This window comes from Barbus barbus (genome assembly GCF_936440315.1).
Source record: "Barbus barbus genome assembly, chromosome: 39".
Classification (NCBI taxonomy): domain Eukaryota; kingdom Metazoa; phylum Chordata; class Actinopteri; order Cypriniformes; family Cyprinidae; genus Barbus; species Barbus barbus.
Genome location: NC_136717.1, coordinates 766,380 through 785,052, shown reverse-complemented (window position 1 = coordinate 785,052; position 18,673 = coordinate 766,380). Strand labels below are relative to the sequence as shown.

At 37.7% G+C, this 18,673-nt stretch overlaps 1 protein-coding gene and 1 long non-coding RNA gene across 2 annotated transcripts; both read right to left on the bottom strand.

Moving 5' to 3' along the window:
* Positions 1–1,690: 1,690 nt before the first annotated feature.
* LOC306858500 (macrophage mannose receptor 1-like) lies at positions 1,691–3,785 on the bottom strand (the record flags this gene model as incomplete). Its single annotated transcript, XM_079399066.1, has 5 exons — positions 3,648–3,785; positions 3,398–3,436; positions 2,958–3,305; positions 2,209–2,556; positions 1,691–2,052 (listed from the first exon to the last, which is right to left on the bottom strand). The coding sequence occupies exons 2-5, from the start codon at positions 3,432–3,434 to the stop codon at positions 1,691–1,693; spliced, it is 1,095 nt and encodes a 364-aa protein (XP_079255192.1). The 5' UTR covers positions 3,435–3,436; positions 3,648–3,785.
* Positions 3,786–4,634: 849 nt separating this feature from the next.
* Positions 4,635–14,584, bottom strand: LOC306858607. Its single transcript, XR_013783216.1, has 3 exons — positions 14,538–14,584; positions 8,972–9,093; positions 4,635–6,451 (listed from the first exon to the last, which is right to left on the bottom strand). It is a non-coding gene; the product is annotated as an uncharacterized lncRNA (long non-coding RNA).
* Positions 14,585–18,673: the final 4,089 nt, after the last annotated feature.

Sequence of the window (18,673 nt, the reverse complement as noted above, 5' to 3'; positions counted from 1 at the left end):
ATGAATCTTTTCTGTTCTCCCTCAGGGCCGGTAGAGAGAAGAAATTATTTTAGGATTATTCTTTGTACAAGAATCGATTACCAATTTTACTAATTTATTTAATTCATTACTACCCATTCTTTTATATTATCTTTCAAAATAATCCAGTATTTTTAAATAACGATAAAAATCATTATCCAAATTGTAATTGTCTTTTAATTCTGAAAAACTTTTAAATTGTTCTTGTGCAACAAAGGTGTACAATGCAGTTAAACCTTTTGTCACGATTACTGAAAAAACTGAAGATCCAAGAGCCGCTTTACTGCAAGAAACAAAGATCCAAAACAGAGAAAACTAAGTAATCCACAAACACAGAGTAAAAGAAAACAAGGTAACAGAACGCAATACTGAAGCAACGATGAGTAAGTGAGCAGGGTATTTAACAGGGTGAGCTAAGAAATAAATGACAAGCAGCTGAAAGTAATAAAACAATCATGAGTGCAAAGGCTGATGGGAACTGAAGTTCAGAACAGACAAACAGTGATCCAGAAGAGTGCCCTCTGGTGGCTGTATCCCCTGAACGGATTCCAGATGCTCCACCAAGTGTCAAAAAATTCCAGGAGGGAGGTGGAACGGAGGCGGATCAAGGGGGAGGGATGGCGGGCCAGGCCTGTGTAGTGGAAGAGGGCCCGGAGACAGAGGCAGACCAGGGTGCCCATGGCGGAGCAGATGTAGCGTTTGGACAAATCAGACACACATTTAATCATTATATTTAATGAATAATCCAGCAAACCCACTCCCCAACACCAGACTCGGTGCCCGGATGTCTGAACGACCCCCAGGTCCCTGGTTACCGCGGCAACCAGGACACTTCAGCCAGACCAGATAAACTTTACGACGTAAAGGCATGTCGAGAGTTCTCCCTCTCACTACCTTTTACCCATAGGAAAGACTTAAAGTCCATAAAAGTGGACTCTTCTCTAAGTAATTCATAGAAAAACAAAAATTAAGAGACCATAGACACACAATTTGTGTATTTTTGGCTTCAGTCCTATAAAATGATGATAAATGTTACATTTGTTATCATTAAACGTAATGAGCAATAGGTAGATGTTTGTTTAATAACAAGTTCTGTGTAAAATCCTTTTTAGACCAATACCACTTTGTCTGTTACTGGGTTGAGAAAAAAAGCTCTAACGCTGAAAAAAATAAAATAAAAGCTCTTTAATGCCAGAGGTGGGAAAATATGTTTTTTTATATATATATATATATATTTGCCTAATGATGTGGGGTGTTTAGAAAATGAAACATATGTAGTTGAATAAATGTATATATTTCAAGTTCAAATGTTACCGAATCCCTGGCCCACATATAATTTACAGTTCAGTGTGATGTTGAGGGGAAATCAGGAAATAGGAGACAATACTGGCTGTAGATGAGTTTATTTGAGCTGATGTCCTGTTATCATGTGTTCGTGTTCAAAAGATATGATTAGTGCAAAACATAGTTATAACCACACCAGATATACAAAGAATTTCCTAAAAGACACATATTTCATAATGCAGAAATAAAACAGACTTCTGGCTACTTTCAAAACCCAATAAGTAGATTCACTCAGAACTTACTAAAGAACAAATCAAACACACAAGTAAATCAGAGAAATAATGAAGTAGCCCAAGGCAAGCATGAATGTAAGTAAACACATTAGCTCTTAATTTCTGCTGCAGATGAAGTTGAGTTTGTGAGATTGAGGAAGGCTGATCCAGCGCTGATCTCCTCCAGACTGAACTGCTCCGTTTCTCTTCTCGAGTTTGCAGTTTTCTGGTGTCGTTCCGTTCCCTGGAGCCCAGTTCTGATAGCACACCATCTCTCCACTCACCCAGAGCCACATGTTCATTCTGCAGTAGCTGTGTAAACCCAACCACACCGCCGCAGTAGACGCAAGTTTAACCACGTTCATCACACGACGCTGCATCTCTTCTGAATGAACCGAGACCAGATCCACATGATTCTGTCTGCAGTATTTCAGAGCTTCAGCCCACGTCAGATTCTCTCTGATCACAATCAGTTCATCTGGAAACCAAACAAACCACAAGCAGAAACTAGAGAGAGACTGATCAAAAACAACATTCAGAACAAACACTGGATGAATTTGTCATGTCAGACATGAACTGCAGGAGATCTGGAGGTGATGGATGGATTGTGTGTGTTTTGTGAAGATCTACTCACCTTCATGACACACAAAAGGATATTGAGTGGTGCAAGAGATGTCATTCCATCCTCCCTGAGTGTTCGGTTCAATCACTGCACAGTTTTCACCACCTCCATAATTATCAGGTTGACCAGTGATCCAGTATCTGAAAGAGGAGTTACTCTGATCTGACCACTGCCATGAGTCTCTGAACAGACCGATCCAGACATATGATCCAGATAACTGTCTATCACTGATGATCTTCTGAACCTGTCGATTCTCATTCTGGTTCCTCACACTGACCAGATCAATGTGATTCTGTCTGCAGTAACTCTGAGCGTCTCTCCAGTTCATCATCTGATTGACAAAGACGAGTCCTGTGTTCGCTTTAAGAAAAACAAATTTCATGGTTAATCTACTTATGAAAAATGAAGCCCTTGTAGGTCTGTGTTAAAATACTGAAGGCTGATCATATCAAGCTGAATCACATCTAGTCATTGCTGTATGTTTATAATTAATAATATAAGATCAGTTTAGATCTCAAAGATTTTTAGTCTTTTAAAAATCCATTGTGATAAATTATCATATAGAGCGACAACAAAAGATCAGAGTGTGTTCAGTGAATGAAGACTTTTCTTCTGGTAAATATTGCGTAGATACAGAAATTTTCTCAACACTGAAAGTGTGACAAATATCCACAGTCTCTTCTAAATTCACGATCAAATTAAACAGTCATACTGTTTAGAATTACAGAATTGGTATAAGGTGCATCTATAAATGAACTCACTGTTGTTGCAGATGAAATACCGGTTATAAGTACAGGTCAAATCATGCCATTTTCCATTTAACATCATACCACAGTAATCTACGCCTTGAGGTTGTCCAGAATCCCAGTTCAGATAGAGCACAGGTTCACCTGAAGACCAGTGCCATTCATGACGACTCGTCTTCTGCAGCCCAATCCAGACACGTCTATCATTCACACTCTTGTTCAGCTCGTTCGTGTCGTTCATGTTGTCAGCGGTGGCCAGATCTGTGTAATTCTCTCTGCAGTATCTCTGAGCTTCAGTCCAGGTCTTCATCTCATTTATAAAGTGATACTGACGCTGAACACATTCAGATACGGAGCAGAGAGCTGTGAAAGAGAGGGTCTGATTTAATGATTTTCAGAACAGCATCAAACCTAATGAAACTAGAAACCAGAAATAAAACCACAAACACACTCACCAATGAGAAGAAGAATGAAAAATAGAGTTTGGTCCATTTCTGAGGAAGGAAAATACAGATAAACTCAGATTTCAAATATTCACAGATTAATTTTGGTGTAAAACATGATTTTAGTGATAATTAAAAATCCATTTTCAGAAATCTTAAAAATCCAACAGGAACATAAAATGCAGCACACACAATAATTAAGACAATATTAGGATGTCAAAAGTCTTATTCTGGTTAAAGATTGAACATGAGTTGTTCTTACTTCAGAGGCCGTGTGTTTCTGTCCTGAGTCTGATGTTTCTGTCTGAAGCTTTAATGGGATTATTATATCTGCTCTCGTCCCTCATCCAGCATCACATCATCTAGTACTCTAAACAAAAGCCCTTTTCATATTTCTTCCTCATTCATGTTTTTATGATATTTTCCTCTGTGTTGGTCTCTGTTACTGTAATTCTCTGGAAGCGTGTTCATTTGAATGTGGTAGAGACGAAGGGTCCGTATGTTTCTGTATCTACACAATGTATTGACACAAGCAAATAAAAGACAAGCAACAACACACTCGACTCTGTGTTTATGGAAATCATAGGCACAGAGAACGTCCACATTATTTCACATTGTACACATTCAAATGAAAACACACACACATTTGTTTTTGTGAACTGTGAGGACTTTCCATAGACTTCTATTGTTTTTATATATTGTTGTGTTACAAAACATGCTTGTCCCTGTGATCAATAATCATGTTGTTTTCATTCACCCAAACTGATTTGGCGAAACTAAAACACAGACTATGAATGGAATTCCTGTTGCAGGGTGAACCCTTATGGCTGTGAAATATGGGATGAGTCCGTATTATACGGGACGGTTGGCAACCGTATTTGCAATAGTCAATTTACTGGTATTTGTGCCATAATTTAATGCCCCAAAAAGCATGTCTTATCTTATTTTGTGTTTGACAAGCAGCAATAGTTTCTGTAAGAGGAGGAATGCAGAGAGCAGAGAGACTATCCAAGCGATATTATTTGTAATTTGAGCTGTTCTTGGTAGATTGTGTGGGTTATTATGGAAATAAGCTGCTATGTTCTTTAATTTGAGCACTGTCAGTAGATCATGAGAACTTTTCACTCCCATCAGTGCTTTTGGAATTGTCTCAGTCTACTTTAAAGTGCCCTATTTATTCAATTTGGCCCTTCTCCTGTCAGAACTGAAATAACCCATACACTGCAGAGATCCACTTTAACACTCCAATGCTGTTTTCTCACCACTTTTATTTTGTTATTGCAAGGAAAAATCACCAGCACATATTTACATATTCCTCTACATGCCATCCGGGGTGTTTGCTGTATTTGCTGATCAAGTGTTTTAACAAACCACAAAAAAGAATATTGCTGAAAGTAGAGCAGGACTTGCGTAAACCTACGGAGTCTGGGAAGTCACCTGTGGGAGAAAAAAACAATCTGTGGCGACGGTTTTGCAATTTGTCCCCTCAGTTTATAAACCATACTCACACATTCTTCCACTGTTCCTTCAGTTTAACAAATCGTGCCCACAGATTAATAAACCGTACCCCAGAATTTCCAATCTGTGCCTTTGGTTTTTAATCCATACCCACAACTTCATAATCCGTGCGCATGCTTTCGCAATCCGTTCCCGCAGGTTTGTAAACTCTACTCACAGATTCATCAGATTGTCTTGAGTGATTCTCTATCACTTGTAGCAGGAATAGCCTACAATGATTTAATAAGCAAGATTTGCGTCAAAATCCTGTTTAACCTTAGCACTTAATTATTATTGTATAATAAACCTGGCATTGTGTTAAGACTGACTTTTGACTAAATTGCTTTTCTTTTGTAAGCGGCTTTGGATAAAAGCTTCTTCTAAATGCATATGTAACCGTTAGAGAGCAAAGGAATAACATTACCTATACATCATTTGTTTTGTATTGCTTTTTACCTTCTCTCCAAACTCAGTTTTTTAGAAAATTCTGGATATTTTCTATTGTTCTATTTTGTGAGTGTGGATCATGGTCTCAAGGGCTACTATGACAAATAAACCCAATACAATGTATCCCGCACCTAAACAGGTGGCCTGGTTGAATCTGCCGGTGGGGGCGGGGCCACAAATACTGAGTTTATGGATCCGTGGGCACGATTTGTTAAACCGAGGGAAACGTTGAAGAATTTGTGAGTACAGATTATAAACGGAGGGGACGGATTGCAAAACCCTCGTAACAAATAGTTTTTTTTTTTCTTCCCGGGCTCCGTATAAACCTCCAGGTTTGCTTTGGTTTCCACAGTGACGGCACATGTAAGGCTTCTCTCCAGTGGGAGTTATTACATGATTCCTCAGGTGTTTCCGGTCTCTGAAACCTCTTCCACACTGATAATAGAGAGCAGTTCTCTCATATCTGAATCTTCATGTGGTATTTAAGGGCCGCTTCGCTTCTGAAACTCATTCCTCAGTGACCGCATACAAATGTCTTCTCTCTACTGTGTGTTCTCACGTGTCTGTTAAGGCATCCTTTTTGGCGGAAACTATTTCCACACTGCTGGCAGGTAAAAGGCTTCTCTCCAGTGTGAATCCTTATGTGGTCTATAACGTGTCCCTTTTGAATGAAACCGTTTCCACACTGTGGGCATCTGTAGGGTTTCTCTCTAGTGTGATTTCTTATGTGGTATTCATATGTTCCTTTTTGGCTGAAACCCTTTCTACAGTGAGGGCATGTGTAGGGTTTCTCTACAGTGTGTACTCTTCTGATGTGGTGATCAAGGGTTCCTTTTCGGTTAAAACTCTTCCCACACTGCTGGCAAGTGAAAGGGTTTTCTCCAATGTGTACTCTCATGTGGTCATCAAGGGTTCCTTTTTGTTTAAATCTTTTCCCACACTGCTGGCAGGTGAAATAACTTATATTTCCTGTCTTTTGAGCACTTTCCTGTATGGAAGGTGTTTCGGTCTGTGAACAACTAAAAGATTTTTCTTCAGTTTTGAAATCATGGTGATTCGTGTATTGATCTTCCTCTTTGATTTCGTTCAGTACTTCATCCTCTTCTTTCAGTGGCATCAGGTCTAAGGCAAGAAAACACGAGTAAAAGTTAACCCCTGCTTAATGGCACAAAGCAACAGACATCAAAACCAACATACGACTAAATTATATACCTATTAAGCTCATAGGCGGAGCGTGTGTAAGGCTGGGCAAGGCTTAAAGGAACACTACACTTTTTTTGAAAATAGGCTCATTTTCCAACTCCCCAAGAGTTAAACAGTGGCGTTTGACCGTTTATGAATCCATTCAGCCGATCTCTGGGTCTGGCGGTAGCACAGAGGTAAAATTTGATCGCAACGGCCATTAATCGGCTGTCGGTGAACATGTCAAACCAGCGATCAGAGACTTTCAGCCTAGGATTATAGGAATCTTTTAGAATTTTCTAAATTTGTCTCAGACGACCAAATTGTGGCCAAAAATCTCACCGTGTGAGCTGGGCTTAATCTGAAAACACTACTCGAGGGACGAGATGAGTGAGTTATTATTAGAGACGGATCGACGTTACCTGCATCTGTTAGATAACACTGTAAATCAATCAATCAATCGTCTGTTTTACTAGTTGAGCATGTTAGGCTATATACATGGTTGTTTGTTTGTGTACTGATTGAATGATTACTGCTATTTGTCTTAAATGGTCTTTGCCTGTATATTGATATTATGGATTAGTGATACATTGGTTATTTTGTTTGACTGTTGGATTATGTACGTGTTGGAGTGAGCTGGTATTGATCTGTTGGTGCTAGGTACAGTATAAATTTTAAATGGATGTTCATTTTTTAGGATTTGTGTCATTTTTATATGCATTTTGAAGTATGTATTCGTTATGTTTTGATTAATTGTTTTATATTTTTAGGCTCTAATATCACTGCAACTCTGAAATCAGAGCAGTTAAATCCAAATCAAAACTAATTATCTGGGTCTATACAATCCGGTCTTTTACACGGTCCAGGGGCCGGATTCACGAAAATCTTCTTAAGATAAATTATACGAAGTTCGTAAGAATGTTCTTAAGTGCAATTCTTGAAAAATTCTTAATAAGTTCTCAAATATATTCTTAAGAACATCTTAATTTTTTTCTTAAGAAGAAAATGACAGTCTAAACTCACACTTTGTCTTTTTGCACTTCCTGTTAATTAAAGCTCCCTATCTTACTCGTTTTTGAAGAGAAGTCAGCATAAAGTAGTGTTACACACAGGCTAATCATGAGCGATCATTGTTTACATTATCAGTCGTCGCTTCAGAAAACTCACGCATCGCTACTAATACTCACTATATATTAGGCTATATGTAGCTAATGTTGTTGTAATGCTTAAATATAACAATTAATTTGAAATGACCCAATAAATTCATTAAATAATTCTTACTGTTTTGGATTTAAGACAAGTCTGGGGCTGTCCTAAATTTAAGAAGATATTTACGATGATTTTTAAGATTCTTTTCAAGAATTTTGTCTTAAGAACAAAGTTACGAATATTTTGTATTCCCAAAGATACTTCTTAAGAATATTCTTAAGTTAAAAAATAAGAAGAAAATGGCATTTAAGAAGAGGTTTCTTCTTAAGAATGTTTCGAGGATCCGGCCCCAGGTTGGTAGGTAAATCCTTGAAAGCTGCTGGACTTGATTAGTTGTGACTAAAGTTCTGTATTATGTTCAACAATGGACTTCACAAAGACTTCCTCTAGTTCTGTGTGAAGTAAAAGCGCGACACGAAGGTAAGCGTATTATTGATAACTTTTTATTGTCAGATTATCATATCGATGAATGACTGTCGTGGAGTGTGCGTGAATGAGAGTGAAATACCTGCTAATTGTGTTGCTGTTCCCGATCACTTATTCTGGGCACTTTTGTCCATTTAAATGGACTTATTCTGACTGTTGGCATTGAAAATGATGCATGTGTTTTTTGGAGGGTATCGGCAGCCGTTTTGAGAGTCTCTGCTTGCACAGGCTATTTATTTGGTCATTCTCTTTGAAGTCGGCATGAAACGGAAGCAGCAATGGTCTTTTTTCTCTACTGTGACGTGTCCGAGTGAAATGAGAGGGCGGGACTTGATTTCGTCCTTCGAGAATTGATTGGATCGTTGGAAGTTGGGATGTTGCTAACAAACTGGAGGCAGATCTGCGTTCTGGTTTATAACTGTTGTCTGCGATTTACACTGTCATCATAAAGTGACTTCTCAGCCATTTTTTTCTTTTTTGCATTTCATTTTTATTTAGTAGGGACAATAAGAAAAACAATCTTCTTAGTATTGCCCCAACAAACTAAAAAATGCAAAGGACTTTCCCCCTCGTGGCACTGTTCTTAGTTTGTATATTAAAGAGTTAATGTAATAATAGTTTTGTTTATGTTGATGAGTGATGCTATAATAATGAACGCTCAGCTTGTATGCAGGATCTGCAATTGAAGGCAGCATTAATATTTGTCTGATCATGTGATCTCTAATGACAGTAATAGGACATGCCTCAAAAAAAATGATTTCTGTACAGATGGACATTTATATAAGGATCAAATGAGTGAGTTCAGCTTTGAGAATGAAAACCAACCTGTTTGTTCCTCAGTTTCTTCAAGTTTGACTGTGATTGTTTCTTCAATCTTCACGTCTTCTCTCTCCTCTTTAATAAACTCCATCTTTATAACAGTGTCACTGGATCTCAGATGAGTTTATCTGTGTGTTCAAGATCAGAATAATTAACATAAGAAACATATATCCAAACGAAATCTCTGGATGTGTTTCAATTAACTCCCTAGTTCAGTATCAGAGTTCATTTCGTTAATCTTAGCCTTAAATCACCCATTTATATAAAAACAACTCCATTTAGAAGAATGGGGGGAAACATTTACACTCACTTTTTTGTTTAAATTCAGTATTTAGGGGGGGGCGCTAGTGAGTTCCACATGGAGTAGACGTGTTTTTTTGTGCTCTTCATTTCCCTTGATTATATCTTATTTTCACCAATAATTTCATTGTTAAAGTTTGCTCATTACCATCGCAAACGGCATGACTAAGCCCAAATCAAAGAAAGGAGACAAATCAGCTGAGGAAGCAGGTGAACAAGGTGCCTGTCAGTCTGACGACGCACAGGCCGCTGCTAACTCCACAGACCCTGTTAACCTCGCTGACATTATGGAGGCTATCAAATCAATGAACGGCTCCATGAATGAAAAATTCGATTCTTTGGAATCTACGGTGTCTCAGACATTGGCCTCGCTGTCGGAAGTTACTTCACGAGTTACGGAACTCGAAAAGGCCAGTACAGATTATGAGGGCCGTATTTCTGAACTTGAGGCTCATTGCCGTGACTGGTTTGAAACATGCAAATCTTTGACATCTAAGTTGGATGATCTTGAAGGGCGCTCGCGGCGGCAAAATATTAAGATCATAGGTCTGCCTGAAAAAGTGGAGGAGGGTCACCCGACTCAGTTTGTTGCTGACTTTCTTGTGCACATTCTTGGCGCCAGTAACTTTTCAAAACCTCTGAAGATTGACCGAGCCCATCGTACGGGCCCGGTTGGCAACGCACGATCCCGTCCTCGGACGATGGTGGCCAGACTGCATCACTATCCTGATAAAGAGAAGATTCTACGTCTTGCACGGCTGTCTTCGCCCCTGATGTACAACGGAGCGCGCATTCTGATTTTCCCCGACTTCACCTCTGAGGTTCTGAAGCAGCGCCAAGCTTTCAACGACGTGAGGAAAAGGCTCAAGGAGGCTAATGTTCGTTATGGGTTGCTCTTCCCTGCTCGCCTTCTCGTGACTCACAACTCATCTAAACATGTTTTTGATTCCGCGGAGAAGGCTCAAGCCTTTGTTGACTCTATCACAGCTGAGGTCAACTCTGTGTAGTCTGCATAATTATGGTGTGTCAGCAGTTAAAAGGTTGGGCAAGACTTGATGACTTTTAAGTGTTTTGTTCTTTATCGACTGCGGGACCTTTGTGAGTGATGCTAACCAGTCTGATCTGCATGCTTGTTATTTTCCATCTTTATTTTGTTATGAGCATAAGTTTGCGACACAGAGCATTCATTGTATTTTTATTTGACGACCGTTCTGTGTCTTTTTTTGTCATAATTTAAATGTTCGTGGGGATTTGAAGAGCAGTTTAGCTTTAGGCTTTTTCCTGCCATTTGTTTCGTTTTGTTTTTGTTAAACCGTTGATCTTTGTGTCACTTTTTGGCTCCTCTGTATATATGGGTTTCTTATACCGCTTGGTTTGGGGAGGCGGCTGGAGGGTGGGGGGATTTAATCTGTGTTTAATGTCGTTGATCTCTGTTTACCCTTCTTTTTATCTGTGCGATTCCGTTACTGCAGTTAAGTTTGTGTATCCTGTAAAATGGCACATAATATAACTTCATCACAAGGTGGCGGTGTTACTTTAGCAAGCTGGAATGTGCGCGGCTTGAATAGTCAGGGGAAGCGAGCTAAAGTGTTTTCATATTTGCGCTCTATTTCCGCTGACATAATTTTTTTACAAGAGACCCACATTAAACATGGGGAACAGAATCGTTTGAAATGCAATTGGATTTCCCAGGTTTTTCAGTCTACTTTTTCATGCAGGGCCAGAGGTGTTGCAATATTGTTTCGTAATTCAGTTCCGTTTAAACATATATCCACGTTAACAGACCCTAACGGTCGTTATGTTCTTATTACTGGATTAATTGCCTCCAAACATTTTACTTTTTTAAACCTCTATGCCCCTAATTATGACGATCCGGCTTTTTTCCGTAAGGTTTTCAGTTTTCTACCGTCTCTTACTGATACTCACTTTATAGTTGGTGGCGACTTTAACTGCATATTGGATCCGGTTTTGGATAAATTTCCTTTTCGTTCAGATCCTTCCCTTAACTGTACATCAGTTATTAAACATCTGACCGAGTCATTGAATATTATTGATATATGGAGGCTACACCATCCTATTGATAAGGAGTATTCTTTCTTTTCTCATGTCCATAAATCATATTCGAGAATAGATTATTTCTTTATAGACTCTAAATTATTACCTAACGTCTCTGCATCTAAATACCATAACATACTGATTTCTGATCATTCCGCTGTTACAGTATCTTTTGACTTTGGTTGGGCAACGCCAAGTTATAACTGGAGATTTAATTCTTACCTCCTTTCAGATGTGAAATTTTGTCAGCATATTTCAGACTCTTTGACAGAATTTATTGAGATCAATGATAAAGGCGATGTTTCTGACTCTGTGTTATGGGAAACTTTTAAAGTAGTAATGAGAGGACATATAATTTCTTATGAGTCAACAGCAAAGAAACTCAGACAAAAACGCTTAGTGGAGATAGATGCCCGTCTTACCCAACTGGAAAAATTATATAGGGATACCGCAGACCCATGTGTCTTAAATGATATTATGTCACTTAAATATGAATACAATAAGATTACTTTGGATCAGGTAAACAAGACGTTGTTAAAAATTAAACAAAGACATTTTGAGATTGGGGATAAACCAGATAAACTATTAGCTCAGCAGTTAAGGGGTTTGTATGCTAGTAGATCAATTCATAACATTGCTGATAAAGATGGTAAAATTTTGACTAATCCAAAGGACATTAACAATCGTTTTATGGAATTTTATTCAGATTTGTACAAATCCAAAACATCTGTATCTTCAGAAGCTATTGTAGACTTTCTTCATTCGCTTCCTCTTCCAAAAATAAGTGAGGCTGACCAGGAAATGTTAAATGCTGACATTACTCTTCAAGAGATACTGGATGCGTTTAATGCCTTCCCTAACGGGAAGGCTCCTGGCCCTGACGGCTTTTGTATCGAATTTTATAAACAGTATGCTGGTAAAATTGCACCCCTTATGTTGCGGATGTTAAATCATTCTTTTTGTAAGCAAAAATTTCCTCCTTCTCTCTACCTCGCCAATATTTCTTTACTTCTTAAGAAAGGCAAGGACGAAACTAATGTGTCCTCTTATCGTCCAATTGCTCTTCTTAATACTGATTTAAAAGTGTTCACCAAAATTTTGGCAACTAGATTAAACAAATGTATTTCAACTATTATTCACCCCGACCAGGTCGGCTTTGTCCCTAACAGATTCTCCTTTTTCAATGTTAGACGTTTTCTAAATATCTCAATGATCGGCCGCATCAATGCAGTTAAAATGGTGAGCCTTCCGAGATTCTTATATCTTTTTCAAAATGTACCCGTTTTCCTACCCAAATCATTCTTTAAAACTCTTGACTCCATTATTATGCCTTTCATATGGGGTTTTAAAAATGCTCGTATATCCAAGACTCATTTGCATAAACCTAAGCATTTGGGGGGTCTGGGTTTGCCTAACTTTCGCCAGTATTACTGGGCAGCGAATTGCAGAGTTTTAATGTATTGGCGGGATTCTTTTCCAGGCATTGTTCAAGTAAACACTCCCTCCTGGTTAGCAATAGAACAAAGTGCCTTCCATTCTTCTCTTTCTGCTTTGCTTTTTTCAGCCCCCCTGCCTACTAAAGAGGTTCCCAAAAATAATTTAATCCTTAATAACTCTATTAAAATATGGTACCAAATCAGGAAGGTATATAAGTTACTAAATACTTCCTCACTTACTCCTATCTGTTACAATCATGCATTTAAACCCTCTCTTACAGATAAAGTTTTTAAGGAATGGCAAGACAAAGGAATTGTCATTGTTAAAGATTTATACATTAATAAGTCTTTTGCCTCTTTTTCACAGCTCAGTGAGAGATTCAGTCTTCCTCCTTCTCATTTTTTTCGATATCTTCAGGTCCGGAACTATGTTCGTTTAAGTATCTCAGATTTTGCAGTTTTGTCTTTAGAAAGCAAAATGTTTGATTTATTTTCAAATTCTCCAGATGTTAGGGGTTTAACCTCTTTATTTGTTAATGCTTTTAAAGATGAAATAAACTTCTCCTCCCTTTATTTGAAAGCTGCTTGGGAAGAAGACTTAGGAATTCAGATTACTGAGACTGACTGGGATAAATGTCTTTTATCTGTTTATTCATGTTCTATAAATTCAAGACACCAACTTATTCAATACAAGGTTTTACACAGACTTCACTATTCTAAAACGAAGCTCAGCAGATTCTATCCTTCCGTCTCCCCCATGTGTGATAAGTGTAAAGTTGCTGAGGGTACCCTGGCACATCTTTTCTGGTTCTGTGTACAAATTCAGAATTTTTGGATAGAAATATTCCAGTTCTTTGCCAAGGTCTATAACTGTGTTTTACTCCCCGACCCAATGATAGCAATTCTTGGTTGGTCAGATTTGCTTGAGTCTCTCAGCCTGAAAGTACGGTTACCCATCCAATATGGTATGATTGTAGCTAAGAAAGTTATTTTGCTTTTGTGGAAGAAAAATGTTAGGCCTCTCTTTTCTGACTGGTTAACTGGACTTACTTCTACTTTATATCTTGAAAGAATCAGATATACCATCTCTGGGAACTCTGAAAAATTTGACAAAATGTGGGAACCAGTTTTTACTTTTCTGTTGAGCTACAAGGACCAATGATGTATTATTTTATTTTAGATTGGATTGTAATTATTTTTGGTATGATATGTTGGTCTTGTATACCGCCATACTACTACTACTTTTTTGTCAGATTTTTGTGCTTCATTTTACACACTGCACAGATTGTTGTTATATGAAGGGTCTGTTTGTCTGTTATTGTTTGTTCATGTCTGCAAAAACCATAATAAAAATAATAATCTAAATTCAGTATTTAATAGTAAATTATATTTAAATATGATCAGTTGATTAGTTAATATTGTCATGACTCGTGTTTGGAGCAGCAGGTGACTCGAGAGAGTCGACTCAATGAATCATTTTGTGAATCACTTCACTCTGATTCAAACAGCGGTGTTTCTCCATCACTACTAACCAGTGACTGAATTCGTGTTCACATTAAACTGATTTATGGTTTATAGAGTGAAGAGAGACGCATGTTTTCTGTTTTCTCTCATGCTCGAGAGCGCTTGCACTGGCGCTGTTAAAACAACGTCTATTAATGGAACTAAATAACGCATTACAGTCAGTATAATTACGCCATTTACATCGCTATTAAAAGCTGTAGGATTGCACGGAACGGGTTTGTATGAATGAAACGCTTTAAATGCTTAAAAACACCAACCTTTCTGCAGCCGAATCTCAACAGATGCAGGAGCGCGGGCTTATGACGTCACACACCTCAAGAGCAGAATAAAAGTCCTGCTCGGTGTGGAGTTATCTAACATCACAAGAATGCACAGAAACTGCATAAATAATTGTAAAACATCGTTCATGTTTTATGCTATATCCCAGGGATGCTCAAATCTGGCCCATTCCTGCAGAGTTTAGCTCTAAGCCTAATCAAACACACCTGAGCTAATCAGAGTCTTCAGGATCATTAGTAAATCACAGGTAGGGGAGTTTGATCAGGGGTGGAACCCTGCTATAGCTCTTTAATTTCATGTGTACTTTGAGAGCAGACAAGAAAATAAAGGGGAAACCAATTCCTGAATGTTTCAGAATACAGACTTACGTTTGGTCTCTTTTAACAGACACTTGGCAGATTATTGTTCAACTGAAAGCATCTGTAAAAACAGTTACTGTACAGAATTTGATTTGTATGTTTTTATTCACATCAATAAATATGCATATTTCCTCACAGCATGAGAAGACGATATACAGCAGCCTGTTTCAGAAAGGAGGTTAAGTGAAACTCTGAGTATGTTAACCCTGAATTGAATCGAATCAAACGAATTGAATAGAATCAAATGAATTGAATCGAATCAAATGAATTGAATAGAATCAAATGAATTGAATAGAATCAAATGGCAGGCAGATCTAATAAAAGACACATTTCTAAAGGATGACACCAGTTGTGGGGTGTTTATGATGCAAGTCTGACCAAGAAAGATTTATTTTAAATCCTACAGATGGCAAAACAGATAAATGCACAACTTCCTGATATTCCTGATGTCTTTGACATCAATGCCTTAAAAACAACAGTGTCAGAGCTCTGGAGTGCTTTCAGCCTCAGGTAATGTGATAAGAAAACCTGTATTTAATATTCCACTTCTGTTGTGTGAAAAGCATAAAGTGCAATAATGTTGCTTTATTTATTTACTCCCGTTTTTATGCAATAGATTCAAAAGATGATTTCTGTGGTTTGCGTGGCCTAAAAGAACTTCCAGTTAGGTGACAGTATGCCGTTGTTATTGTATAATTTCATGTCTGTCTAGGGGTGTAAAGGTACACAAATATGACGGTTCGGGATGTACCTCGGTTTGAACGTCACGGTTCAGAATGATTTCTTTTTTTTAAACAGTGGTTTACTGAACAAGTTGCTCTTTCTTTAAATACATTCAGTTACGGTTTAAATTTTCTAAAATCTACCTCAGCTCGTGCTTTATAGGGAGCTCTTTTACATTATAAGGTTATTAACATCTTATTAAACATGTCTTAGAGATACAATTAACATCTTAACCCAAACTTAAATTTATTTACAACTTTTAAATAATAAAATTTCTAGGCTATTTGTTAAAATATATTTAATTACACACTGGCTGTCATAGCATGTTTCATAACAGATTGAATATTTGCATTCTTTCATATTAGGAACATCAATCGTCTGCGTCCTGTCCTTTCACTGAAAAGTACTGCTACTCTTGTGGATGCTCTTGTAACATCACGAATCGACTATTGTAATGCTTTGTTTTATAATAATAATAATAATACATTTTATTTTATATAGTGCCTTTAAAAGTAGCATCTCAAAGCGCTTTACATAAATGCAAATATGAAGTAAAAAAAGATGCACACAAGAGTACAGGCAATAAAAACAAATAATACAAGGACAATATAATAAAACACAAAGTAATCACATAAAAGCTACCCTAAAAAAGTAAGTCTTAAGGGACGATTTAAAAACACTAAGAGTGTTCTAATCTCAGAGGGCAGGGAATTCCACAATCTAGGAGCCAATGAAGAGAAAGCCAGATCACCCATAGTTTTAAGACGGGTTGATTGAACAGATAAGAGACCAGCTTCAGAGGAGCGTAGAACACGTGTAGGTGTGTAGGGGGTTAAAAGCTCTGACAAATATTCAGGAGCCAAATTATTCGAGGCCTTATAAGTAAGCATGAGAATTTTAAAATCGATACGAAAACTAACAGGAAGCCAGTGCAATTTTTCCAAGACAGTTGTGATGTGCTCCCTTGCACTGGTCCTAGTCAGTATTCTGGCAGCTGAATTTTGTACCAACTGTAATTTACTTAGGGTAGCTTTTGAAACTCCAGCCAGCAAAGCATTACAATAATCAGTACGCGAAAACACAAAAGTGTTGATTAACTTTTCAGCCACAGAAAAAGTCAACATGGGACGTATTTTGGCAATGTTTCTGAGATGAAAAAAAGATGCTTTGACTGTATTACGAACATGCGGATCAAATGTTAAAGTGGTGTCAAATATCACCCCCAGATTTTTTAGTGTAGTTTGAAACTGTAAAGCAGAGCCATCCAGACCTAAAGTTGTGGACTCTGCTTTGCACAACTGGTGAGGGGAACCAATAAGCATCACTTCGGTCTTATCACTGTTTAGACAGCAATTTTCAGACATCCATTTTTTTATCTCAGTAAACCATTGAGAAAGAAAAGACGCAGGCATATTTGACATCAGGTTTAGAATGTATGTAGATCTGAGTGTCATCAGCATAAAAGTGGAAATTAAGACCAAGTGTTCTTAAAAGTTGGCCAAGAGGAAAAGTGTAAATACTAAAAAGTAAAGGGCCCAAAACTGATCCCTGGGGAACATCCAAAATGCACCACACTGACCTCAGCCTGCAACCACCCATCTCAACAAACTGTTTTCGATCAGAGAGATAGGACTTAAACCACTTCAATGCAGTTATCAGAAAAAAGTCTAAAAAGACTATTTTACCAATGTCCTTGCTATGTTTCTGGACCTTTTCTAATTAAGGAATATTGCATAGGTGGATGTGTTGAGGGAATCTGATTGGTAAAATAGTTTATCACTGAAATAAGATCTTCTTTAGACTGGAACACACTACACGACTTAAATTCTGAACAGATTTTTAAAGCACTGGACATCACACACTAAATGACTGAGGCTTTCCTGTCAATCCAATCATAACAAACTCAAGACAACAGTTTAATAAGAATCAAAACCAACCTGTTAGTTCCTCGAAATCTTCTTGTTTGAGACTGAAAACTTCTTCAGTCCTGAAGTCTTGAGTCTCTTCTTTAATAAACCCCATGTTTCTGTGTTTGGACACGCTGTCGTGATCAAGATGATAATAATTAACAAAGAAAAACAAATGCAAACTAAATCTTTGGTGTGCGTCTCAATCAGAGGAAAACAAGCAAACTAGCTGAAAACTAGCACCAATCTAAAGAACACAAGTTATGCACAAACTTTCTATTTATTTCATGACAATATATTCAGTTTTCATCAAAAACTTTAGCGTTTTTTTGTAATTGTAATTTACACAGTTTTGACCAGCAGGCGATTAGAAACAGGATTATTTAGTGGCAAGATGGGTTTAGTTTTTGAAAAGCTCTGTTTCTCCAGTCACGGAATTCATGTTTGCTAATTAACCTTATATAACTTATAGGGAGCGAAAAGAGACGCGACTTTTCTGTTAGTTACCCATCTGTGGATGCGCTGAACGCACACAAGACAACGTTCTTTAATATTAATGTATTACGATGTTAACATAAACAATAGTTAATTCATTTCAGAGCACACTACGGCTCGTAATGATTGAAAACATGCCTTTCCTCAGATCACGTAAATTTACATAAAAATATAGGAATTCAAATCACATGTATGCCAAAAAAAAAAAAACTTCCTCTGTTATCTCTTATAATCATTTTAGTGTTAGCAAAACAGAAGGACACAAGACTTCCACAGAAGTGGTGTTTATTGACAATGACACTGATATAGAGTCAAACGGATGAGCAACGCAGACGTAGCTGAGACACAGGTGGGAACAGGCAAGGTCTAGAGTCAAAAGCAGTGCTATCACAACGGGAGGAAGGCAAGTAGCCCAGATAGCCAACCAGATATGTTGTGTTAAAGGAACACTACACTTTTTTGGGGAAAAAGGCAAATTTTCTCATAGATCATTGAATCGGATTAGATCCTTAGCATTTGGTCATCAAAAATGACTAAGAGTTTCGATAATTTTCCTATTGAAAACGTGACTCTTCTGTAGTTACATCGTGCACTAAGACCGACGGAAAATGAAAAGTTGCGATTTCAAAA